This window comes from Podarcis raffonei, chromosome 3 (assembly GCF_027172205.1).
Source record: "Podarcis raffonei isolate rPodRaf1 chromosome 3, rPodRaf1.pri, whole genome shotgun sequence".
In the NCBI taxonomy this organism is placed as follows: domain Eukaryota; kingdom Metazoa; phylum Chordata; class Lepidosauria; order Squamata; family Lacertidae; genus Podarcis; species Podarcis raffonei.
The window spans coordinates 2,469,199-2,495,333 of record NC_070604.1 but is presented as its reverse complement, the minus strand read 5'-3'; the positions used below and the strand labels follow the sequence as shown (position 1 = coordinate 2,495,333).

The following is a 26,135-nucleotide window of genomic DNA, read 5'->3' as shown; positions in this document are numbered from 1 at the left end:
AGAGGAAGATCCTAAACAGAATCCGGCCCTGAAATCCCGGAAGTCGCTCTACAGGAAACTCTCACTTCCGTCTTGGGAAAAGCTTTCAAGGAACCCGGAAGCTTCCTGCCTCCAGAGCGGAGCGGCTTCAAAGGCGCATGCGCGCACCCCACCCCGGTGAAGGAACGCCCCTCCGCAAGCGCCGCCGGAAACCCGAGAGAGCCCCGCCTCCTTCCTCCTCCTCCTCCAACCAGAAGCGGGAGTTCGACCCCGCTCACAGGCGGCGTTCCGCTAGGCCAAGGCTGCGCCTGCGCAGTGCCCTCCTGCACCCGCCTCGCGCCGAGGGGCCGCGACCTGACGCGCCTCTTCCTCGCCGCCGGCTGCCGTTTCCCCTCCCGCCGCCAAGATGCCGCGGATCATGATCAAGGGGGGCGTGTGGCGAAACACGGAGGTAGGTGGCGCAGCTCCCCCCGCCTCGCCCCCCCCGCTCCGTGCCCGCCGTCCCTTCGCTCTCCGGAGGCCCCTCTGAGGCGTGCGGGTGGAGGGCAGTGCGCCTGCGCCAAGTGGGCTACGGCGCCTGCGCACCAGCAGCGCGCTCTCCGTCTGTCTCTCTGCGTAGGAGGCGATGGCGCCTAAGAAACGTTTAAAAAAATAACATTTTAAAAAAAGAATGCAATGCAAAGGTTGCAAGAGGCACAGTCTTATCCGACCAATAAATAATAATACATGTTAGTGTCTGTACCAGCCTCCCGCCTACTTTTTCTGCCCTTGCTGTGAATCCTCCCGATGCGCAGGAGCTGGCGCGCCCCTCCTCCCGTTGGATCTTAGCGCCCCAGAATGAAAAGTTTCTATATGGGCTTTGCGGGCAAGACTTTCCCTTGGTTGGATTTTGCTTTCCATTGTTTCGTTTGGATGCCTGCCCTTCACCCTGGGGTCCTGGAGTGCTTGGTAGCAATTTAAAATGTCTCTGTCAAAAGGTAGAAAGAACTGGGTGGGGATGGCTGGGGATCAGCTTTTAAGGCATGTGACAGGTATAGTGAACGTTTGGCTTTTCAGATGTTGCTGAACTGCAACTCCCATCACCCCTGGCTGGTGATCAGGCTTCTTGCAGCTGACGGCAGTTGCAGTTCAACATCTGGGGAGCCAAAGGTTCCCATATCTGATATACAGGGTGGCACTATTGTCTTTTAAACCTCTCCATACCCAGAATGAGAAGCTGTTACATGAAGTCCTCTAGCTGGGGAGAAACAGTGTGTGTACATCCTAAACATGGAGAAGGAACTGGCAAGCCACTCCAGTACTTTGCCAAGAAAATTCCATGGACATAAAAAAGGAGAAGCTTTGAGAAGAAAGTGAGAGTTTCCAAGGCATGCTTTGGTTCATGGCGTCACGGAGAGTCGAACACGACTAAGACGACTAAACAACAACATCCTAAACAAGCCCCATATTTGTAGGCACAGAAAAGTGCATGAACCTTCTGCTTGTGGTTGTAGTCATAGTAAGCAGGCTATGGCACTCAGGGGACATTTAAAACACAACTTTCTATTCTTCCTATGCTTTAGTCAGTTTTGCAGGCTTTGACATACTAAAACCATGTGTGCAGTTCCTGGACACACTCATTAGTCTTCAATAAAAAACCCCAAATACTGGCGTTTATCTTATCTTTAGCTGTTTGTGCAGTGTTGTGATGGAATTCTCTTACTCAGCCTGAGTGAGGTGTGCCTACTCTAGTAGCAGCAGTAAAGGTTTTTCCCCTGGGATGCATTCTTTTAGCATCATCGTTGGGATGAAAAAAGCTTGCCTTGCCTTGCCTTTTTTTGCATAGGGTATTGTAATGACTAAGACATTTTTATTCTCTCTTCGTTTTAAGGATGAAATTCTTAAAGCAGCTGTAATGAAATATGGCAAAAACCAATGGTCTCGTATTGCCTCTTTATTACACAGAAAATCAGCAAAGCAGTGCAAAGCCAGATGGTAGGTACCAGAAAGTAACCTATGGGGGAATTTTGATACGTTGTTATTGGGAAACGTCATCAGAGTTTATCAAGTCAAGGCAGGTGAAGTGGGGACTACATATTGTCTGTGTCAGAAATTCCTGCACAATACTCCACAGACATCCTAATTCTGCAATCAAAATAAGAAAATTTGTGTACAGTAATTGTTTCTGTGCAGAGAAGGACCACACAAATATATCCAGAGGCTAAGTGAAATCCAAGTGAGATAAATTTTCCTGCATTAATACTGATTCATGCTTTACATTTAGCTGCTTACATTCTTTGATATTCTTCTTACAAGAGTGGCTTTTTAAAGTTGTGTATTTTGTAAGATGGAGCTTACAGAGTTCAGCTACATTATCAAACAAATTTCAAGTGGAACTTTCCAGCTCATATTATAGTTTGGGGGAGAGTAAGCACAAGTATGTAATGTGTTGTCAGGTGTATCCTAATTTTGTCATATCAACTGATATATGACTGCTTAGGTCAGTGATTTTCAGCCATTGTGCCATGGCACCCTGGGGTGCCTTGAATGATGGTCAGGGGTCCTGTGGGCAACAGTGGCCTCTGTCCCTCTTTCCGTCCCTCTTGCTTCTCTGCCTCCCAAAGGCTGGAACAGCTGTTTATTGCAGCAGCCCTGGCAATAAGCTCTGCAGGCGAATGGTGCCACTGGGAGGCACCTCTCTTTTGGGTGGTGGGGCAGCAACTCAGAGCCAGGGACAGCAGCTGCCCAGAGGACTCTCAAGGAGAGGGGAGAGAAAAGGATGCTGAGGTAACACTCCACTAGGGAGGGTGTTCGAAAAAGTGTGTGAGGCTGCCAGGTCTGCAGGCAAGGGGTGACATAACTGGACTCCTGAGCCCCACAGGGGTGCCGCCGAAAGAATGTACCATATTTTTTGCTCCATAAGAGGCACTTTTTTCCTCCTAAAAAGTAAGGGGAAATGTCTGTGCGTCTTATGGAGCGAATGCGCTGCACGGCAGAGGGATCCCTCGGCTGCTGTTGCAGTCGCGAGCTGAGGGATGCCTCCGCAGCCGGAGCCATGGCTCCCGTCTGCCCCTCCTCTCGCCTCGCTGGAAAGCAAGCTAAGCGCCTGTCCTGGTGTCTCCCCCTCCTCTTCTTGCTCTGGCATCGCCGTGCTTGACAGCGAGGTGGGAGGAGGGATGGGCAAGCAAAGTGAGAGCTGCACAAAGCGGGACAGAAGCTTGCTTTAAAGCAAGAAAAGTGAGAGCCGCTTACATGCTCTGTGCAGAATTTTTTTCTTCTTGTTTTCCTCCTCTAAAAACTAGGTCTTATGGTCAGGTGCGTCTTACGGAGCAAAAAAATATGGGTAGTTGGTTAAGGGAGCCGTGGACTTAAAAAGGTTGGAAACCTCTGGCTTAGGGCATTTTTTAATTGGCCTGGGCCATGTTAGTTTTTCAGTGTAGATTACAGTTCATATTTTGAAAGTAGCCTATATACTACCTTTATAGATGCAGCAATTATGAGAAATAAAGTTGGCAAAATTGAGACTATTTTCATTTTCTTTATGTATCTATATACTACAGCAGATTCAAGAAAGGCTATGTGAAATCCTCTGTAGAGCTAATTTATAGGTGTTTAATCGTGTTAACAGTATCTTGAAAAAAATCTCATTTTTATTATTTTGAACAAGGTATGAGTGGCTGGACCCAAGTATCAAGAAAACAGAATGGTCACGAGAAGAAGAGGAGAAGTTGTTGCATTTGGCCAAACTTATGCCAACCCAGTGGAGGACAATCGCACCAATTATTGGGAGAACAGCTGCCCAGTGCTTGGAACACTATGAATTTCTCCTGTGAGTAATTCTGCTCTGTAATGAAGTTAGTTTTTGATATTGAGAGACCTAGTTACAGAACTAACTCAGGATTTCAGAAGAAAGCTTTTAGGTGTTTAAGAGTTGTTTGCATCCAGAGACAATTGAGGAGTGTACCTTTGGGGGTGAAGTCAACCCGTTAGAGGGTTACAGCCCTTTCTGTGGCTGCAGAGACCGATACAGGAGAGACATGTTTTGTTGCAGCCGGGGCAGATGAAGGTGTCCTGTTGTGCTGCTGCAGATGCACCATATGCATGACTTGACTTTCTGTCTTCAGACAATGATAATCTGCAAGGGATTCCCATATAGAATCATAGAGTTGGAAGAGACCACAAGGGCCATCGAGTCCAACCCCCTGCCAAGCAGGAAACACCATCAGAGCACTCCTGACATATGGTTGTCAAGCCTCTGCTTAAAGACCTCCAAAGAAGGAGACTCCACCACACTCCTTGGCAGCAAATTCCACTGTCCAACAGCTCTTACTGTCAGGAAGTTCTTCCTAATGTTTAGGTGGAATCTTCTTTCTTGTAGTTTGGATCCATTGCTCTGTGTCCGCTTCTCTGGAGCAGCAGAAAACAACCTTTCTCCCTCCTCTATGTGACATCCTTTTATATATTTGAACATGGCTATCATATCACCCCTTAGCCTCATATGATGGGGTTAATGTAGCCAGCCTTCATGTCATGTTTGCAGACATCTTTGGTCTGTTAGCGGGCCTGGTACTGGAAGCCAGCTCCCCGTGGAGCACGTCCTTGGGGATCCTGCCATCTTCCATTCTGTGTACAGCAGCAAACACAAATATGGGCAGCAAATTCAAAATGACAGCTGTGGGGCATGACCTGTTGCTGCCATCTCTTAAAAAGCAGAAAAAGATAGAGCATCACAAAATGCCTGTCCCATCAATGAAGTAAGAAAGTGACTGTATCAGTCACCTGCACACTCACAAACTCTTTGCACCTCTCTTCTGTTCAGAACAGATGGAAACATGGGTGTTCAGTCCTGGCATCCATGAAATGTGAACATGTTTAAGGAGGTTGTACTCAGTGTAGGAGTGGGTGGGTGAGCAGGAACTGTATTCTGGATTTTTGAGGGGATGTTTACTGAGGCTTTTCGGTTGTGCCGTAGGAAGTACTGGTGGGCACCATGTTGACAGCTCCTGATTTTTTTGGGTTGGTTGTATTGTCTTTGGTTTGTATCCAACTAAGTCATACTGAGAGGAGAACCGCTGATATCAGTAGATATGGATAACTTAAGTCCATTCAGTGTCTTATGTTGGTATATATTTGCTTCATATTTTTGCATTTGTTCTACATGTTATATTTTCAGGGATAAGGCTGCTCAAAGAGACAATGAGGAAGAAACTGCTGATGATCCTAGAAAACTTAAACCCGGAGAAATTGACCCAAACCCAGAAACCAAGCCAGCCAGACCAGACCCTATTGATATGGATGAGGGTATGCTTGAAACAGTTTTATGAATTTGTCCCCACTCCATCCTTTGACACGTTCATTATATAGCACAATTCTTTCCTTTTGTGACTTTCCTTCATTAGCCCATCAGTTGTTTTATGGTTTCAGTCAGCTATTGCAAGGCTGAAGAATCTTCCCCCAAGCACAGAATTCTGTTAGCATACATCACATTATTTGTCTCTCACAAACACAGACACACCATGTACACATGAATAGAGCTTGGCTTGTGTTTCATCTTTGCAAAGAAAAAGAGTTCCCCTTTTCTAGCTCACAGACTAAAGCTGCACAGAGATCTAAAACATCACTCCTGCATGGCCAGATCACTCGTCTGTGCTGAGAAAGCATTCCTTTTCAGAGATTAAATGTAGCAAGCCAACCATTTGTTTCATTTCCGCTTCTTGGGGAGTGAAGTAAAGTGGCCTTACAGGAAGAGATATTTGTCTGCATGGCTAGTTCACTGCAGAGTGGAACTTGGGAAAAGGGCATGGCCAAGTGATAAAGGGCAAGTCGTAAAGAGAGTGCTGAGGGGCATGTAAAGAGGTATTGCAGACTGGATGAGGTCTTCAGGCTGGAGGTTTTTCCAAAGGATCCCCCTTAAAGTTCTGCCTGGAAATTAATTAACTTTGAAGTGACTCCAGTTTGATAGGAAGAAATAAATTTTATTGCTATCATGTTAAAGAAAAAGTCATAATATACAAACTATTGGTGGACATGGTCCATCATTTTAACAATATGTGTGCATAGGATTGAAACCTCAGTAATATAGGAAGAAACTTGTTGATTGCACTTTTTAAAAAGCTATAGAAATAGAATATTTTTTTTCTTGTATTCATACAAGAGATAGCAATAGAGCTCCTGTTGGCCTAATCATGTTTTGAACACATTCAGAAAAGGCAGAAGTGACCTGGGATTCCCACTTCTGAGAAGCATTTCATTCTTACCTATTTCATAGAGCAAGGTGTAAATGAGAGTGTGTGAACTGTGTACATTCCTTTTGCAGATGAACTCGAGATGCTTTCTGAAGCTAGAGCTCGGTTGGCGAACACTCAGGGAAAGAAAGCCAAAAGGAAAGCAAGAGAGAAGCAGCTGGAAGAAGCTAGGTATTACTTGACTCAGCTAAAACTGTTAATTGGCAGAGCTCCAGTCGAGGCAGGGCGCTTGTCCAAGGGATGGAATAGCTATCTTGTCATAAGATGGCAGTAGAATGGTTAATTCTACTCCTTGCAACCCCTAATTGATTTGCACAAACACTGTCAGATTCTGCATCTCTCCCTAAGATGAGAACAGTCATGCTTGGCACATGGTTTGTTTTCTATCTGTTGGAGTCTAATGTTGGGAAAATAAATAAATAAATATTGGGCTAAGATTGAGATGGGATCTCGAATCTCAATGCAGTGTTCCTGTGTTTCCCACCTATTTTCCTCTCCCTTTTATTAATGACCCAAGTCACCAGGTTTTATTGGTGCTGCTAGTTTTACCTGTTCTAAGTATTAAAATGACTATAAATAATAAACTTTAAGCAGCTCAAATGCTGAGCTTTGATGGGTGAAATCCAGGTTCAGTTCAGCATTGGCGATGAAGCTCAAGGTATGGTTTGGTGCAAGTAAATATTTCTCAATCTGACCAGTCTTGCAGAGTTGCGAGGATAAAAGCCTGAAGTGTAAGATTTGGATTCAGATGTAAGAAATAAACAGGAAGCTGTTTTAATTGCTTGCAAACCATGCACCTTTCTTAATAATTTCTGAATTTTCAGGCATTCTTTATGAGAAGTCCAGAAACTCAGGATGATTTGTTAAATTGACAGATTTGGAGTTCAAGAAAGATTCTTCTCTTCCTCCGCCCCCGCTCTGCAATCTGGCAGCAGCAGAAGTAAAATCAAGCAGATCCTTGAAACCTTGTGTTAAAGCCTTTTGAGACTGTTTTTTTTTTAATTAAATATTTATTAGTTTTTCACAAATTATAAAAACACAAATCACAACAAAAACATACACACACACAAAACACCAAAAAAAAAAGGACACCACATGTATAATTTCAAACCCTATTTTCATAAAAGATTTTCCCGACCTCCTCATACCTCCCCTTACTGCATTCCAATCTCTAATTAATTTTGATCAACAAATCCTTCCCTAATTTCTAATAAATAAATTTTAACCTTTCTTTTCATATTGCATAATGGTTACAGCATTCAACCTCATGTTCTCCAAATCCACAACGTCTCAACATTCCACAATTTTACAGTATTTCTTAAGATAGTCTTTAAATTTTCTCCATTCTTCTTCAGCCTTTTGAGACTTTGATCTCATGACTCAAAACTGATGTCTTGTGCTGTGTGTAGCATAAAGGAATACTCGTGTGGAACTAATTTTCAGTATAAACTGCAAACATTTTACACAGTAAACCACAGTTAATGCTTCCTCTAGAAGTGGCCTATTTTTCAAAGCTAATAACAGCTGTTCAGATTTGTGTTAATCTGTCACACCTTTGCAGGCGCCTTGCTGCCCTCCAGAAGAGGAGAGAACTTCGAGCTGCAGGGATTGAGATCCAGAAGAAAAGAAAGAAGAAAAGGGGAGTAGACTACAATGCAGAAATCCCATTTGAGAAGAAACCTGCTGCAGGTTTTTATGACACATCAGAAGAAAACTACCAGGCCCTGGATGCAGATTTTAGGAAGTTAAGGCAGCAAGACTTGGATGGGGAGCTCAGATCGTAAGTTGGTTCTTGACTGAAAAGTTACGTTTAAATGGGGCAAAAGGGGTACAGAGCAAAGTCTTGTATAATGTTGCCAACAGTATGTGCTATGACACATTCCATGCATTTGTGTACTGTTGCTTATCTTTACTTTTTGTGAATTCTTGCAAGACTTAGCATTTGAATGTCTTAGCTTTTTTAAAAGGTAACCCGAGTTTCTAACTATTGTTTTTGTGGAATGAAAATCATTAAAATATGTAGCTTTTCTCTGTTGGCTGTTTGAAAACTTAAGTTGGAGCTGGTCAAGGAAGACACTTTGGTGGCTTGGACAGTAATATTGTTCTGTTCCTAACTTTTTGATTGCTCTGCTCCCATTTTCCCTTTAATTTAGGAATTGTTGTCATGCAACAAAATCCAAATCTTGCAATGAGAATATTTTAAATGTAGCACAGAATTATTGGTGCTAAACAGAGGCATTAGTGTATAATTCACACAGATCTGCTCATCTCTGAGAGTGGTACAGCTAAAAGTCATGTTTCTTTAACTGATGGGCATATGTCATCTCCTTTTTACCATCTAAAGATTCCTAGAGGTCCTCTATCTGCAGTCCTATTTGTGATGGCTGTTGGACCATTAACTATATTGATTTGAGACAATATTGGTGTTACTGGAGTCTCTGTTGTTAAAAAGAAGAAGTAAGATTTAATTTTAAATAAGTAAGGTGACATAGCCTTGACACCTAATCCTAAAACCTCACAGAAGGAATCTGATTAACATCACAACTGTATTTTTAAGGCTTGCAAGAATGACATGATAGAGGTCTTTAGGATAAATGGTAAGGATAATTATGAAAGACCAGATTTAATCAATAAATTAAGCATTATTGGACAGATACACCAGTAATTTTTTTTGTCATGGCTGATATCCTGCTGAGTTAAACTTGGGAGTAGACGGTAGAGCCATTGAAATCAGTGCACGTTTGTAACTTCAGTCAATGGAATTCAATGTGTCTACCTTGAGTATAGCTAACTGGATATTGCCCTTTATTAGACACCTTATGAAATAATTTATCAAGGTGCTGTACAATAGAAAGGAATAAAAACGTAATAAAAGCATACTACAATAAACTTCAGAGACAATAAAATGCTGCAAGCAGCACAGTACTGGTTGTTTTCTGTGCTTCAGAGGCCCAACTGGCCTCAGCCACAAGTCTGGCATGTAATGTTATCGGTGGCATCCTGTGGATCACTTTCAGCAGGCATCCTCACTTTGGCTTTCAGGTGTCCTGAAGGCTTTTTATGCCAACAAGCTTTTCAAGTTGTTTAAAATCTTCTTGAGAAACCAGCCATTTTAATGATGGATCTTTATTGATTCTAAAAGTTTTTATTTTGTTATTCACCACCCTGATGCCACTTTTCTCTTCAAATCAATACAGTTGTCTTACAAATAACAACAAAACTTTATTCATCTGTCAGTCTGATGTGACTTAAAAACCCCCCACTTGTGCTGTTGCGATAGATAAAGCATCCCATGCCTTTCTGAACTATTTATTGAATTATCAATCATTGGTACTTAATTGAGGCACTTCTGTTTTAACAGGGAAAAGGAAGGAAGAGAGCGAAAGAAAGATAGGCAACAGCTGAAACGGAAAAAAGAGTCTGATTTACCTTCAGCAATTCTTCAGACTAGTGGTGTGTCAGAATTCACAAAAAAAAGAAGCAAGCTGGTGCTTCCAGCTCCTCAGGTAAGTTGCTTGTTCCTGTCACCGCCTTGTGATTTGTTTAAGTCACTGCAGATGCATGTGATGTGCCCAAATCATGAGGCTTTTCAGAAATTAAGGCTCAAAGGTGCACGTATAATCTGCATCCCCCCCCTCCCGATGCATGTTGCCCATGGACTCCTACTTTTTAGCCCCCTTTTCATATCCCAGATTTGCAGTGCGAGAGTCTCTCAGGGTAGCTTTATATCCATTCATTTGCATATTCTTCTTGGAAGCACCATCCTTTTTAGCACTATTTCATTGTGCCAGACACATCGTATTGCAGGAAATGCTTTTAGCATTGCAAAACTAGCAAAGGTTGCACCACTTCCCCCAGTTAAGTTGGAGGGAAAATGATGTAGGCTTGACCAGTTGAAGCAACTGCCTTTTTCCTGTTGGTATATTGACTAAGGGCAGTCCCTATGGCACTATTTTAACAGCTAGCGTTTCTGATGTTAAGACAACTTTTCATTGTTGGGTGTTTCTCAGTTTATTAGGAATCCTGTCATATTGCAATGTATGGATTTCTCTCCTCTTTTTAAGATTTCAGATACAGAACTTGAAGAAGTAGTTAAAGTTGGCCAAGCAAGTGAGATTGCACGTCAAACAGCAGAGGAATCTGGAATCACAAACTCTGCATCCAGCACACTCCTGTCAGAATACAATGTTACCAACAATAGCATTGCTCTTAGAACACCTAAAACGCCAGCAGCACAGGACAGGATCCTACAGGTAAAGCCTAAATATAGTTTCATTTTAACATTGCACTGGTATCCTTTGCAGCTTCGTATTTTATTTGTAGTTAAGTGAAGTAAGTAATCAATCTTCCACCTCTGCTCCATTGTGTTGCATGGCTTGTTGGGAATGGGGAGCTACCAACTCTTGCTTGGAACATAGCTTGTGGGTGGCTGCATAGCAGGAAGACTGGATGGCAGATGAAGCTCAAAGATAGACTTTTGTTTCAACCTGAACAAGCCATCCTTTCTCCTACCTGCAAGAGGAACAAAGCCCAGGATGTCAGTGGAAGACATTTTTATCAGTCAATTATACTAGGTATTCAATATGACTAAATGGAATTGGTATTCTTGACTTCAGAGAAGCAAAATACTAACTTTTCATCCAATTTTGTTAGTTGATATTTGAGCAACATTTGGTTCCTTTTTGAAAATTGCACCTTGACTCATTGGATTGGTATTGGTGGTTTGTGGGTAGTTGCAGAAGTAAAAAAGTGGTTTATTTTTCCTCCTACCCAGCAATAGGTAGTATCTTTTGACATTGGAATATCTTTCTATATACATAAAAATTTAAGGCTGTCATTGCAGATTTAGAGCATTTGCAGTGCCTCATCGCCATCCTGTGTTTGCATGAAGTCATGGGGGAGGGGAGTAAAATAGAAGGCAGATCGCACAACACGGGTGTCTATGGCATGAGAGGGAGACGGGGGGAAAGGGGCAGTGTAAAACAACAGCAGAAGATTGAACAAAGCAGGTATGAAGTATTTGAGGGCTTTGCCTTGTTTATCGCTCTTGGTAGCTGAGGAATGGGAGAAGTTTTTAGTATAGTGAGAACGAAGGGGGAAAGTGGCTCTTTTAAACAACAGCTGAGATTTCAGTAATATGAGGATGAAGGAAAACGTATTGGAAGAGAAAGATTCAGGAGTGGTTTATAAGAGTGCTGTGCAAAAGGATGCAGGGAGGAGGCATGAAGCAAAGGTGAACATGAGTGCAAAGCATGGTTGTAGAATAGAAGAGAGAAATAACTTTGGAAATGGGTTGGGAAGGTGAAAAGTGAGCTTAGTGGTTTCATGGAGTGGCAAGGGGAAGCTTCAGGGAGTGGCAGGGGCAGCAAGTGGAGCAAGCAGGAGTGCAGCCCCTAGTTGGAAAATGATTATATCTATCTATCATCTATCTATCTATCTATCTATCTATCTATCTATCTATCTATCATCTATCTTCTTATGCAGGAAGCCCAGAATTTGATGGCTCTTACAAATGTTGATACCCCCTTGAAAGGTGGTCTGAATACCCCTCTCCATGAGAGTGACTTCACTGGAGTAACACCTCAGAGGCAAGTTGTTCAGACGCCAAATACAGTGCTTTCCACACCCTTCAGGTAAGTCATTTACTTGAGCTGTTGGGGAAGGGCAAAGATACATTTGAGCTTTCTTTTACCTTAATAAGGGTGTGTGTGTGTGTGTGTATGTGTTTGTGTTTGTATTGGACACCAGATTTCCCAGGTTCCTCTCCATGATGAATTGCTGACTATAAATTCCAAATCCAAAACAGGGACTTGTAGGCTGGTAGTCTTTAAACAGTTAAAGATGAGCACAAAAATTGTGCTACCGCACTCATATTGGAGCAAATAATTTTTTTCTAGGACACCTTCCCATGGAGCTGAAGGGCTGACTCCTCATAGTGGAATGACTCCTAAGCCGGTAGTAGGTGTGACTCCAGGGAGAACTCCCTTGCGTGATAAACTAAATATTAATCCTGAGGAGGGAATGGCAGATTACAGTGATCCATCCTATACAAAACATATGGTAAGTAAGTAGGAAATTATCTTCACTTCCACAATTTTATCCATTGCATTTCACCGGTGGGGGCTCTCAGAAATGATGATGGATCACCCACCACCTCATGTCTTCCAAAAACAAATAGGAATTCATTGGAATCTTTACAAACATAATTACGGGCACTGACTAGATTTCCTGGTTTTTTAAAAATAAATTTTGTTAAAGCATGGGTGCTCTAGTTTTGATTAGAGTAGTGACAAGCAAAGGGGATACATTTTAACTGTTTCTTTTCCTTTGCACCCATTTTCCCAATCTTAAATCCCCACCACCACCAAGCTACTTTGGGAGTTGGCAACATTCCTGGGGGGTGGAGGTGGGAGAACAAATTCCTCAGCTCAGTTTTGCAGAGTAGATTATATAAGTATTCTCTAATTTAAGGAAGTGCATTTGGAGTTAAGAATAAGCACTTGATCACATCAAGGCAAGAAGTTGTGGCTTTTTGTGGGTGCACACGTTTGTAGACATCATTTGGGCAGCAGCTCAAGTTCTGTGATTGCAGCCACTGTGGTCACAGAAATAGACGGGAGCAATCACAGTGATCGCCCTCAAATCCCAAAGTGACTTGTCGACGATTGCCTGTCAAGACCTTTCATTGCTTTTGAGAATTGAGTCATTTCATAACTCTGAGCCCAGTGTGAAAGGAAGGACACAAAGCTGGTCCATAAGTAGTTGAAATCACCAGGCAGGCTTAAAAATAAAATGACTGCTTGCTTTATTGCTGTTTTTAGAAAAGTGAACATTTAGTGCATTAAATTACTTTAACATTCAACAGGAAAGAGAATCCCGTGAAAATTTGCGTCTAGGACTGATGGGTCTTCCTGCTCCAAAGAATGACTTTGAGATTGTCCTACCTGAAAATGCGGAAAAGGAACTCGAAGATCATAATGCGGATGATACATATATAGAGGATGCAGCTGATGCAGACGCTCGCAAGCAGGTAGAATGAATTATTAGATTTATAAAGCAGTGTAACATACTGTGTCCTTCTCCCATGAACTTCACCTAATTCATGTCTTAAATCTCTTTCTAGAGTATTCGAGAAATGGAGCGTATAAAGGCACTAAAGCGGATGCACAAAGCAGTTCAGAAAGATTTGCCAAGACCCTCTGAAGTAAGTTGTTCCTAATTCTGAAGAAGATGAAATAAGTTTAAAGCTGAGGGGAGGGAATGCTATCAGTAAAATGGTGAATAATAAATATTTGTAAGCTGCAGTATCAGTATTAGCAACTGGAGGCCTGGAGCCAAGTCTGTCCCCTAAGAAGTGGGGAAAATGCCATTTAAGACACGTGGATTTGCTGGCCAGTAGGAATTGTAGGTATGGGCACTGGTCCACACCCCCTCACTTCCTTTTCAGAATAGCCATTCCGGAAAGCCGGTTGCTGGCCAAGCTGTTACAATGCTAAATGAAATTAATAAAGACAATAGAACATTATTTTCTGATTTTGTCAAATTCTGTGGATTTAATGTGTGTCTTGGCACTCTAGAGCACCTCTTGACGTAATGCAACAGTTGATTATCACATATGTAGTGTTACAAGACTAGCAGCAGTGGCTGTTCTTAAAAGGCTGGCTTTTTGTTTGTTTTTGGATTAGGTAAATGAAACAATCCTGAGACCCTTAAATGTAGAGCCACCTCTAACAGATTTACAGAAGAGTGAAGAGCTGATTAAGAAAGAGATGATTACCATGCTTCATTTTGACCTTGTACATCACCCTTACGGAGAACTCCCAGGAGGCAAAAAGGGGAAAGTCCCAGGGTTTGGACCCGGTAGCACAGAACACCTATCTTATCTTGAACACAATCCTTATGAGAAATACTCAAAGGAAGACATCAAAAAGGTATATATATCTCCTATTTCTCTGCATTGTTTATGCTCTCTGCCTACCATAGTACTACATTTTGCAAGGTTTAAACTTTCTAATTCTATTATTTCTTAAGCTGATTGGAAAATTTCTAAAACTTTCTTTTGGGAGTGCTTTGGGGAGTACTGATGGTGTTTCAGTAAGCTTCTCTCTGCTTAACACCCAGATTTGCAATAGGACATCACTGAAATGGCAATTAGAATCTTTTTAGATGAAATTTATGAACTATATTCTGGTGGTTTACAGCAATCATTACCAGTCTTTTTAAACCCAGGGCCCACTATAATTCCAACTTGAAAAATGGGATCACATTTTAGGGTTTTTTTTAGCATATGTGTGCCTCTTCCTTCCTCTTCCTTTTTTGGGGAAAGTCCATGCTTCAGATATTTTTTCTAAGGAACCTTGAGAACAGTAGTTGTGTGTCTGGGGGTAGAGATCTCTAACAGAGAATTCTTAGCACAGGCACAAAGCTACAATTCCCAGAGGTTTAGGGGATAAGCAGTTACAGTTCAAATGATATAGAACCTATATAAATTTGTGGTGTGTATGTGTGTGTTAATCATACTTACATCCCACTCTTCCTCCAAGCAGTGTACATTGTTCTTCTCATCTTTCATTTTAGTTAGGCAAAGAGCAAGTGATTGGTCCAAGTCCAACATTTCAGCCACTGTGCTATGCTGACTCTGTCTAAACATGTTCTCACTTTCCCTCCAATCTCTCTATTTCTCTTTATTAGAAAAGAGGGAACTAAAAAACTATGTGGTGTGGTGCATCTGATGTTACACCTCTCTGCCCAAGACCCAGTAAATCACAAGCACCTGATATTTAGCCTGGTAGTTACAGTTTGAGTTCTCCATAATTAATTCACATTTACATTTAACACACCTAAAAATGGGGGAGAAGATTGGTAGTGACAGACAAGCTGCCCAAAATGTAGCTGTATCCATCATTACTGATCTTTCCCTGCAATCTGCAGTGACAAGACCATGTTTGTTGCGTACGAGGGCCTGAGTGCATTCCTACTTTACTGGGGTGAGGCTTTACAGAAATAACTGGCACCCTAAATGAATAGTGCATATCTTAGAATATGTTCCCAGAATACCTACACATAAAATTCCACAATCTGGATTTAAGGTGGCTTTATGTAATTGCCTTGTAGTGTAGATCCACAATGATTATGAACTCTTTACTCCCTACTCTGAGTATAAAATAATGTAAGTTCTACAGAACAAATGCTTGAAGTTGAACAGAGTTCTACGGAACATTCTTTCATCTTCCTCACATTGGCCCACGATTCCAAAATGTTTTGAATCGGTTTGGACTAGATGACCCTTGAGGTCCCTTCCAACTTTACAATTCTATGAACCAGTTCTAAGACCAGAATCACATAGGTTGGTGCTGTTATGTGGGAAGTGTCTTTATGAATACACACATGGACTGCTTACTTAAACAACAAAATGAATTAGAAGGGGTGTTGTGTCTATACTCATTTTGTATACAGTGGTACCTTGGTTCTCAAACTTAATCTGTTCCGGAAGTCTGTTCCAAAACCAAAGAATTTCAAAACCAAAGTGCGCTTTCCCATAGAAAGTAATGCAAAACGGATTGATCCGTTCCAGACTTTTAAAAACAACCCCTAAAACAGCAATTTAACATGAATTTTACTATCTAACGAGACCATTGATCCGTAAAACGAAAGCAACAATGTACTATAGTATAAAATAAGTAAGTATTGTAGATGATAAAAATATGTTTTTCTTACCTGCACTGATGATAGTCATTGTTTGGATGGGGGGCTTTTATCCATTTCCACAGTCACATAATCAATCAGTAGCTGAACTGGGTTCCACACAGTCACAAAAACAAATGAACTGAAAAAGCCTCAAAAACAAAAGTGCCAAACTTAATCCATTCCGGAAGTCCGTTTGACTTCCGAAATGTTCAAAAACCAAGGCGCAGCTTCTGATTGGTGCAGGTGGCCCGGAAACAATAGCCGACAGCCGCATCGGACGTTCGGCTTCCAAAAAAAGTTCAACAACCGGAACACTTCCAGGTTTTCGGCATTTGAGTACCAAGGTGTTTGAGAACCAAGGTACCACTGTATTCTGTACAGCAAATGCAATGTGAAAACTGGGGAAAGTGCCACTGATTTATGTTTTTTATGTGACTGTGTAAGGTGTGTTGACACAAACAATAGAAAATGCTTTTCTTCAAATGGAGAAGTTTGCCCTGTAAATTGTTATATATATAGTTCAAGAACAGCAAGAAAGGTGAAGTTGTAACTCATCCCTCATTTCAAACAGGCTGAAGAACTCCTGGCCCAAGAAATGGAAGTGGTGAAGCAAGGAATGGGGCATGGAGAGCTCTCAAGTGAAGCTTATAATCAGGTGTGGGAAGAGTGTTACAGCCAGGTCTTGTTCCTTCCTGGGCAGAATCGCTACACACGAGCTAACTTGGCCAGTAAGAAAGACAGAATTGAATCCCTAGAGAAGAGACTTGAGGTTGGTATACATTTCCTTTTGAGAAACAGGCTTCATCTGACATTATGCCGTCTGTCCTGTCTTGTGTTTTAGCCCTAATTTGGAAGCAGGGGCACTGCTATTTCAGTGGAATTCTATAGAACTGAAAAAATATTTTTTAAAAGAAAAACGTCTAGTGACACATGGCCTTAATTGGCATCATTCATATACTGGATAAATGAAGTTGAATCCAAAAACAGGAAGTGGTGCTTCTTGGTCATGCTAATGTATCCTGATACGCTCCAGCATTATGCTCATCCTGTGGTTCAGTTTTGTGACTAGAGGTGGGCCTCAACTTGCCCTCCTGATAGCTGGAAGAAAGTAGTAGTTGTTCTTTCTGCCTAAGCTTCGTGGTTAGGGGATGCAGTGAATGGATTCCAGTGTTTCATATCTGTTTTGGCAAATCTGGCTTCTGTGTTTGGGTGCTGAGGAGCTGGAAGTTGAATGTAAATTGACAGCATACACTTCAAAAATATTTTGTTAGTTTAAAGTTGGGCAGAGCAACACAATGTTAACGTAAAATATTTATATATTCAAGTGTACAGTACAAGAAGGGGATTCCTACAAGCCCTGTGCAATACATTGTGTCGCACAAGCTTACTATCTGCACTAGTGCCATCTCAAAAGTTACTTCACACTTTACATGGTGATCATCTTTGCTACATCAGTTTCTCCCCAAAAGGCAAGGGAACTGTTGGGCAGATATGTGGAGCTGAATGTTTGGGGAACGTAAAGGATGGCCTGATTGACCCATCCTTGGGTATGAGTGCTGTGTGTAGAATAGAAAAGAAAGGCAACTCCTGCACAAGTGCTGGCTCATTTTCCTGGCCAAGGAGCCTAGTTATGTCTTAGAATGAACTTGGCCAGCAGAAGGCACCATTGCTCTGTGGAATACTTCTGGTGACATGGAAAGATGAACTCTCAGTCGCTTTCCTATTTACTCTTCAGCTCAATATTTTTACTGAGTGGAATGATATAGTACCTTAAATACTCTTGTTGTGCAGCCCCACCAATTAAAAGACTGATTAAAATGGTGTTTTTTCTGTTTTAAAAAGACAAAACTGTTCTGTTTATATGACTGTTTGCAGTGCCTATTATATGGATTTGGGGAGGAAATTCCATAATCTTAGCTGGATTCACTATTTGGCCAATGTCACAAAAGACCCATCAAAAAAAGGTTGTGTGTGTGTGTATGAAATTGCTAAAATAAATACTGCATTTCATGCTGAAGTCCAGAGAAGGCTACCTATTAAAGTTTAAATGTAAGCTGTGTGAGATCATTCTTGGAGTGATAAGAAATGCACATTATACAATTTTACTTATTTTTTTCCATTTCCAAAGACATACGGTTGAGTTCAGCTCGGGGTGGAGGGTGCTTGTTTGTGTGTACATGCCTTTAAAGAAAAAGGAGACCTTAAATGTAATTAATAGTAGTAGATTCATACTTCTCCCTGCAGCCCTAGCACCATTTCTCTCACTGTTTAGGAGAATTTGGATGCAATGTTGGATGCAATGCTGGGAAAGCCTGGATTCTCCACCGTAGGAGCAGGGCCGGGGCGGGAGAGTGCTAGAGTCCTGTCTAGTCAAGTTGCTTGGGACCATTTCTAGTCTGTTACCTCCAAGGCTGCTTGGACTAGTGAAACCAACCATCTGTCTCCTTGATGCTTGCCCATCCTGGCTCATAAAAGCGAGCCGGGAAGGGCTGGCAATGGACTCTGCGGGGTGCTGAATGCTTCCCTCTGTGAGGGAGCCTTCCCAGACCTGCTGAAAGAAGCGGTTATTAAACCGCTTGTTAAAAAAGAATCTTTGGACCTGGCCAATATGGCCAACTATTGCCCAGTCTCAAATCTTCCATTCTTGGGCAAGGTGATTGAGCGGGTGGATGCTGAACAATTCCAGGCATGCCTGGAGGAGGCGGACCATTTGGATCCCTTCCAGTCAGGATCCAGGCCTCATCATGGAACTGAAAGTGCCTTGGCCACGCTGGTCGATGATCTCCGACAGGCTAGGGACAAAGGTGAAAGCTGTTTCCTAGATCTGCTGGATCTCTCAGCAGTCTTTGATACCATCGACCATAACATCCTTCTGGACCGTCTAGCGGAGCTGGGAGCACAGTGGTTCCACTCCTTCCTCCTGGGCTGTGTCCAGAAAGTGGTAGTGGGGGATGAGTGTTCAGACCCCTGGGCTCTCACTTGTGGGGTGCCTCCGGGTTCCGTCCTCTCCCCCGTGCTTTTTAATATCTGTATGAAGCTGCTGGGAGAGATCATTAGGGGGTTTGGGCTGGGTGTTCATCAGTATGCAGATGATACTCAGCTCTACCTCTCTTTCAAATCTGAACCATTGAAGGCAGTGAAGGTCCTGTGTGAGTGTCTGGAGGTGGTTGGAGGATGGATGGTGGAGGTTGAATCCTGACAAGAGCAGAAGTACTGTTTTTGGGGGACAGGGTGTGGGGGACTCCCTGGTCCTGAATGGGGCAAGTGTACCCCTGAAGGAGCAGGTGTGCAGCCTGGGAGTCATTCTGGACTCACAGCTGTCCATGGAGGCGCAGGTCATTTCTCTGCCCAGGGCAGCTGTCTACCAGCTCCATCTGGTACGCAGACTGAGACTACCCGCCTGTGAATTGTCTCGCCAGAGTGGTGCATGCTCTAGTTATCTCCCGCTTGGACTACTGCCACACACTCTATGTGGGGCTACCTTTGAAGGTGACCCGGAAGCTACAATTAATCCAGAATGCGGCAGCTAGACTGGTGACTGGGAGTGGCTGCCGAGATCATATAACACTGGTCCTGTAAGACCTACATTGGCTCCCAGTACGTTTCTGAGCACAGTTCAAAGTGTTATTGCTGACCTTTAAAGCCCTAAACGGCCTCAGTCCAGTATACCTGAAGGAGCATCTCCACCCCTATCATTCAACCCGGACACAGGTCCAGCTCCAAGGGCCTTCTAGCGGTTCCCTCTGCGAGAAGTGCGGTTACAGGGAACCAGGCAGAGGGCCTTCTCGGTAGTGGGTCCCGCCCTGTGGAACGCCCTCCCACCAGAGGTCAAGGAAATAAACAAGTACCTCACTTTTAGAATACAATCGAAGGCAGTTCTGTTTAGGGAAGCTTTTAATGTTTGATGTTTTCTTGTGTTTTTAATCTGTTGGGAGCAGTCCAGAGTGGGTAAACCCAGCCAGGTGGGTGGGGTATAAATAAATAAATAAATAGATAAATAAATAAATAAATATTATTATTAAATTACCTATTTATTATTCTGCCCTTATTTCAGATGTAAGCTATTCAAGACATTTGATTGTATCCAACAAAGTTGTCCCTTGCATGCAACGACTTCCACTTGCGCAATGGATCTTCCCTTCCCTCTCCTCCCCTCGTGAGCCCCCTCAGTTTCTGGAGGTTTTTCCAGCTCTCTGAAGCAGGGGGGGTTCAGGGGGGGGTGCCTCTTGCGCGCAAGGGGGGATTTTGCTGGATACAACTCATTAGCTCGTTTATTGAAAGGTTGACTTTAGAACACTGCAAATTGGTTGAAAACGTTTTTCTTACAGTCAGGAGGAGGTCCTTTGAAAATGTTGTTTTCTTCCATTTTAGAACTTAGAATTCAGTCTTTCTATAAACATTACAAGAGAAATTCAATACTGCTGATTGACCGTGTCCAAATATTTTTATTTTTATTATGATGGGTTTTATCATATCAGTTGCATGCTTTACCTTATAAATATTCAAAACATGCATCTATAATGCCAGACAAATTGAATCAGTTACATTTAATATTCCAAAGGCAGTCACTTCTCCATTCCATGCACTTCGAAATATATTGCTGCTTGGATAAGTACAGCATGCATAGGTTAGATTTGATAGGGCTTTAGTAGTGAAGAGAGAAGGAACTATTAGTATTCACTTCGTAAGCAAAAGGCAGTAATGTCTCAGAGTACATTTTCGAATAGAACATTATAAATGAAGTATTGGGACCAGCTCGCCAGTTCCCTCCCACACACCCCATGTTAGCTCCCTGGAGCTTCCCTTTTGCATCCCATGCAAGAAGGGAAGTAGGAAAGGCTCCATTGTGCCCATGTAAGCTTTTAGACCTTGACTTAGAATCATAGAATCATAGAGTTGGAAGAGACCACAAGGGCCATCGAGTCCAACCCCCTGCCAAGCTGGAAACACCATCAGAGCACTCCTGACATATGGTTGTCAAGCCTCTGCTTAAAGACCTCCAAAGAAGGAGACTCCACCACACTCCTTGGCAGCAAATTCCACTGTCGAACAGCTCTTACTGTCAGGAAGTTCTTCCTAATGTTTAGGTGGAATCTTCTTTCTTGTAGTTTGGATCCATTGCTCCGTGTCCGCTTCTCTGGAGCAGCAGAAAACAACCTTTCTCCCTCCTCTATGTGACATCCTTTTATATATTTGAACATGGCTATCATATCACCCCTTAACCTCCTCTTCTCCAGGCTAAACATGCCCAGCTCCCTTAGCCGTTCCTCATAAGGCATTGTTTCCAGGCCTTTGACCATTTTGGTTGCCCTCCTCTGGACAAGTTCCAGTTTGTCAGTGTCCTTCTTGAACTGTGGTGCCCAGAACTGGACACAGTACTCCAGGTGAGGTCTGACCAGAGCAGAATACAGTGGCACTATTACTTCCCTTGATCTAGATGCTATACTCCTATTGATGCAGCCCAGAATTGCATTGGCTTTTTAGCTGCCGCGTCACACTGTTGGCTCATGTCAAGTTTGTGGTCAACCAAGACTCCTAGATCCTTTTCACATGTACTGCTCTCAAGCCAGGTGTCACCCATCTTGTATTTGTGCCTCTCATTTTTTATGACTTCTATGTTGTACCTCTCTCTTCTATTTGTTGCTAAAACTATTTTTGAACAACTACTCTCCCTTCTCACTACTCAAAGTTCTGCTGTTATTTTTCTTGTCCCTTTCTGTCTCAGTGTTGTACCATCCCTGCTTTTCTCTAACCTTTCCCATTGTGGAAACCGCCACCTATTTCCTGTAAAGTGTTGCTTCCCTTTCCCCAAGGCAGGAGAGCATCTCAGTATTGAATATTGCCCTAGTCAATAAATAGCTTTTGGCTTGTACCTGTCTACACTAACACCAAAAAGCAACTTGCTCTCCCAGGCAACCTGCTTGGTGGTCTCTTGGTGGCCCCAGGCCATTGCAAGGCTGCACCAAGGCAACTACCTAGACAGAGGCAGTTGAGGAGCAAAAGGCAAAACTACTGTGTGGCATCAATGTAGGACTGTAATATAGAGAGACATGGCTTCTGTGTGAGAGAGTGTAAAAATTTGAATGCTTCCCATCTCTCTAGGGAAGGTTTTACTGGTATGTTTTTGAAAGAATCGCAAAGGTTCTGTTTCAGGGAAGAGCCTCACCTTATCTCAGACAGGAGGAGGAAATGACTGATCACAGGGAGTAAAACCTTGATACCATATTTCAGTTTCTGCTTGCTTATTCCTCTCACACTTGGAAGTATATATTATTTTCAGATGTTTTAAAGTTTGCAGGCAGTTCAGTGTTGTACAACACCTTTTTGCAAATGCATTTGCACCTTCCAGTGTCCCTTCCAATTCTCTGATTCCTTTAGTGTTCAGAAATTCCCTGGAGGTGCTGGGTATCTAAATGGAATAAGAAGTTGGTAAACATGTCTTGCGCTGAACTACTCAAATTTGTTCATATTTTGTCCACTGTTTAAATGAAAAGCTCTATTTAAATTGCTGCAGTTTATAATCATAAATACGGCTTGACCAGTCAGATAAATATGAAAGTGTTTTTGTAGGGCAGGTTGCACACACAAGGCCTGTGGACAGCTGGTAGGCCTCTCCCAGTTGTTCGTGGTCCCTAGAGGAACTCTGAATATCTTCTAATCTGATTTCCCTTTCTATCTCATTGTGGAAATGACTATGGCTGCCAAACCAGGAACAGGGGAATGCCTGCATCACTTTATCCACGATGCTCCCTGGCTTCAGTTGTAAATTTCCTGTGTCTGGAGAAGAATGCATTAGACTACCTCTTGAGGTCCCTTCCAGCTTCAATTCAGTGGTGTGATTATCATTTCCTAAGGCTGTAGATTGTCTTAAATAAAAATTCCTCATACTGCATATTTTGCAGGAGAGGTTCTTTTAGGCATTCCCCAAGATTTCCAATGTTTCTAGTGGAAAAAGGTGTTTACAGTGATCAGGGAGTAAAGCTACAGTTGTAGCATTTAATCGACCAGTTTAAAGTGGTCAAATTATAATTAGCAAGGAGGATTCAGCAGTTAAGTGATGTGAGTGTTCCAGAACTGGAAATTTTTTCACTTCCCTTATCTGACATACTCATTAAACAAAGCTACTATGTTAATACAGGCTGTGTAAATACCTCAACAGTTTTTCTAACAGCCAAAAGTAGTTGAACTGAAATATTCATAAATTTAAAAAGTAAATGGTTAAAAAGTTATATTCAATGGTTTAGCAATTATAAATGTGATAATTAGACAAATTCAAAGATTTACTTGGAGATTTTTCTTATTGAAATACTTGTAAATATTTTGAGAGATGGCAACATAGTCGCATACACTTTGCTTACGTTATTCAGATTTTATGAAACAAAATTTAGGCCCACAGCAAAACTGTTAAAATACTAATTAAGCATGCCTGAAGAGTTGTATATGTAAGAAAATGTCCTTCTTAGAGCGAGTGATCTGAAAAAGTTAATTTAACTTTAGATTTTAGATTTCTCTGGTATTGTATCCATTCCAGTTGCCCAGTTTGTTTTGAATTGTATTCATTCATGATGACACTAATTTTATGAAACAATATATTTTTAAATTTTACAAAATCTGAAAAAATAGCATAGTGGAAAATGTACTGTACTGTCAAAAAATTGGTGGTATATTAGTTGCAATGTGCTGCTCCAATGAAGAATAAAAAAGGAAATATTAAATATACTCTTCTAACTGTGGTTTACCATAATATTTTAATATCCAAATGTTATTTAATTTCTGAAATACTTAATTTTTATCAATTACTTGATATGTTTTGCACAATGCTTTCCCATAAAAATAGCCTTTAAAAAGAAGCAAGTCCATGTGCCATTTTAATAAAGATGCTGAATTCTATACCTCTCCTGGTCCGTATTTGATCATGTTTGATCAACTGGTGGCATTAAAAGGGCTTCTTTTGCAGCAGTATTCAGAAGACCGTAGGGGAGCCCCCCACCCATTTGGCAAGCAACTGTATGCTAATTGCTTGCTGTGTGAAGCAGTGACATGTGGATGCAATTTCAAGCAGACTCCCAAGTAGCAACCATTCTGTGTTGAGGGAACTTCAGCTCCCTGAATGAAGTATCTAGCATTTCCTTCTTGTCTTTATGGTTTTCAGCTACTCTAACGCTACCCGTCCTGAGAGCCTTACATCCAAACTCCTTAAATCCAAACCTATCTCCCTAACAGATCCACCAGTGCAGGGGTAGGCAACCTAAGGCCCAGGGGCCGGATGCGGCCCAGTCACCACCTAAATCCAGCCCGCAGGTGGTCTGGGAATCAGTGTGTTTTTACATGAGTAGAATGTGCCCTTTTATTAAAAATGCATCTCTGGGTTATTTGTGGGGTCTGCCTGGTGTTTTAACATAAGTAGAATTTGTTCTTTTATTAAAAATGCATCTCTGGGTTATTTGTGGGGCATAGGAATTTGTTCATATTTCCCCCCCCAAAATATAGTCCAGCCCACCACATGGTCTGAGGGACGGTGGACCAGCCCACTGCTGAAAAAGGTTGCTGACCTCTGCTCCAGTGTAACAGAAAAGTCTTTGTTTATACTTTCCTGTACTGGAGGCAAAATGTTTTATAGTGTAACATTTCTTCTGTTCCTGAATTACAGCTCCACAGCTCATGACAGAATACATTTAAGAAATGTAACTGTTAGCACAGTTTTGCTCCGTGAATAATATGCAGGCTGTATTTCTTCAATAGATTAACAGAGGTCACATGACTACAGAAGCTAAGAGGGCTGCCAAGATGGAGAAAAAACTGAAAATATTGCTTGGTGGTTATCAGTCTCGAGCGATGGGGCTCATAAAGCAATTAAATGACTTGTGGGATCAAATTGAACAAGCTCATCTTGAATTGCGCACATTCGAGGAATTAAAGAAACATGAAGATGCTGCTATTCCTAGGAGATTAGAGGTAAAGTCATGAAATTCTGTTGGCCATCTAGAAAGAAGGAAGGTGGCAAAAGTTGTGTTAAGTCATGTAATTTTATTAGAGGTTGCTGCATCCATTAATTTTAAAAAAAGTAGAGTAGAAAATCAGCATTAAAAAAATAGTATATTACTTTAGTCCATTTTATTTAGATGATTTTGTGTTGCTTATCACCATGTCATCAGGAGTCTTTTTTCTTTTTCTTTTTCTTTTTCTTTTTCTTTTTCTTTTTCTTTTTCTTTTTCTTTTTCTTTTTCAACAGTTGATCCTATCCACAGAGTTGCATGAGCTTCTCTAACATAAATGTGCAGGTACATCATGGGAAAAGGCTCCTATCTGTACATTATGGGATGTGTGCTTGTGTTGCATAATCTGAGACTCCCTGCTCGTATAATAATTTGCATTCTGCTACTTCTGGTGCCTTTTTATCAGCTGACCATTTTTATTGTTGCAGTGTCTAAAGGAAGATGTTCAGCGGCAACAGGAACGAGAGAAAGAACTTCAGCAGAGATTTGCAGAGTTCATGCTGGACAAGGAAGCTTTTCAGTCGAAATATTAAGTCACACATCTTGCTTAAGCCATGTTTTGTAACATTTCTCAAATGCAATAGATAGGTTTTGCCTCCTATGTCTCAAATCAAACATAAGCAAATTGGGTCCCAAATCCATTTTGTGTTTTACGTAAGACTGAAGGCCATGCATCTTATGAGGGAGAGGTGAATTGAAACATATACAGAGAGGATAATTGACACGCACTAAGGGGTGCTGTCCAGGGTAGAAATTCCAGCACCTAGGATTGGTTATGTGATGATCTTTGCTGATCACATCCACATTTTTGACCCTTTACAAACTGATATTCTGATATTAAATGGAAAAACCAGCAGATTCTTTTAAATCACATCATTTGCTAAATTGTTATTTTACCATTGCTACGATCCACAAGAACCGAACACTTTCATCTGTGTGCCAGCGGCTATGTACTGTGAATTTGGGGTGTAAAGCAATGTATTAAACTGTGTTTGTGTCCAGTAGCTTGAATGGAATCTTAAATTATTTCCCTGTAACACAATATTTATTTATGTAAAGAATGTGCCCTGAAAACCAAAAAGACTGGCAAGGTGAAAAATAGTCAGTTCCAAAGATGGCAAAGGGAAGAATTCACTGGGAAGCGTTCCTGCACAAGCCCTTCGTACCATGAAAGGAAAGTGTGCAGCACAAAAGTATCACATTGCTTACTGCAGCTCCCATCCATTCCAAGGAGCCTTGCTGCCCGTGA

The 26,135-nt window shown here is 41.9% G+C and overlaps 1 protein-coding gene across 1 annotated transcript; it reads left to right on the top strand.

The window, feature by feature from the left end:
* The first annotated feature begins 279 nt into the window (after positions 1–279).
* CDC5L (cell division cycle 5 like) lies at positions 280–25,890 on the top strand. Its single transcript, XM_053380317.1, has 16 exons — positions 280–430; positions 1,850–1,953; positions 3,626–3,787; positions 5,132–5,259; positions 6,275–6,374; positions 7,765–7,983; positions 9,565–9,709; positions 10,268–10,456; positions 11,688–11,836; positions 12,101–12,263; positions 13,069–13,233; positions 13,327–13,407; positions 13,889–14,134; positions 16,462–16,659; positions 24,633–24,845; positions 25,315–25,890. The coding sequence occupies exons 1-16, from the start codon at positions 386–388 to the stop codon at positions 25,417–25,419; spliced, it is 2,412 nt and encodes an 803-aa protein (XP_053236292.1). The 5' UTR covers positions 280–385; the 3' UTR covers positions 25,420–25,890.
* The last annotated feature ends 245 nt before the right edge of the window (positions 25,891–26,135 follow it).

Bases quoted from the DNA above. Each gene is read 5' to 3' on its own strand.
- CDC5L (XM_053380317.1), top strand. From the start codon at position 386: ATGCCGCGGATCATGATCAAGGGGGGCGTGTGGCGAAACACGGAG. The intron at 9,710-10,267 runs GTAAGTTGCTTG...CCTCTTTTTAAG, and splicing joins TGGTGCTTCCAGCTCCTCAG to ATTTCAGATACAGAACTTGA. The intron at 13,234-13,326 runs GTAGAATGAATT...ATCTCTTTCTAG, and splicing joins ATGCAGACGCTCGCAAGCAG to AGTATTCGAGAAATGGAGCG.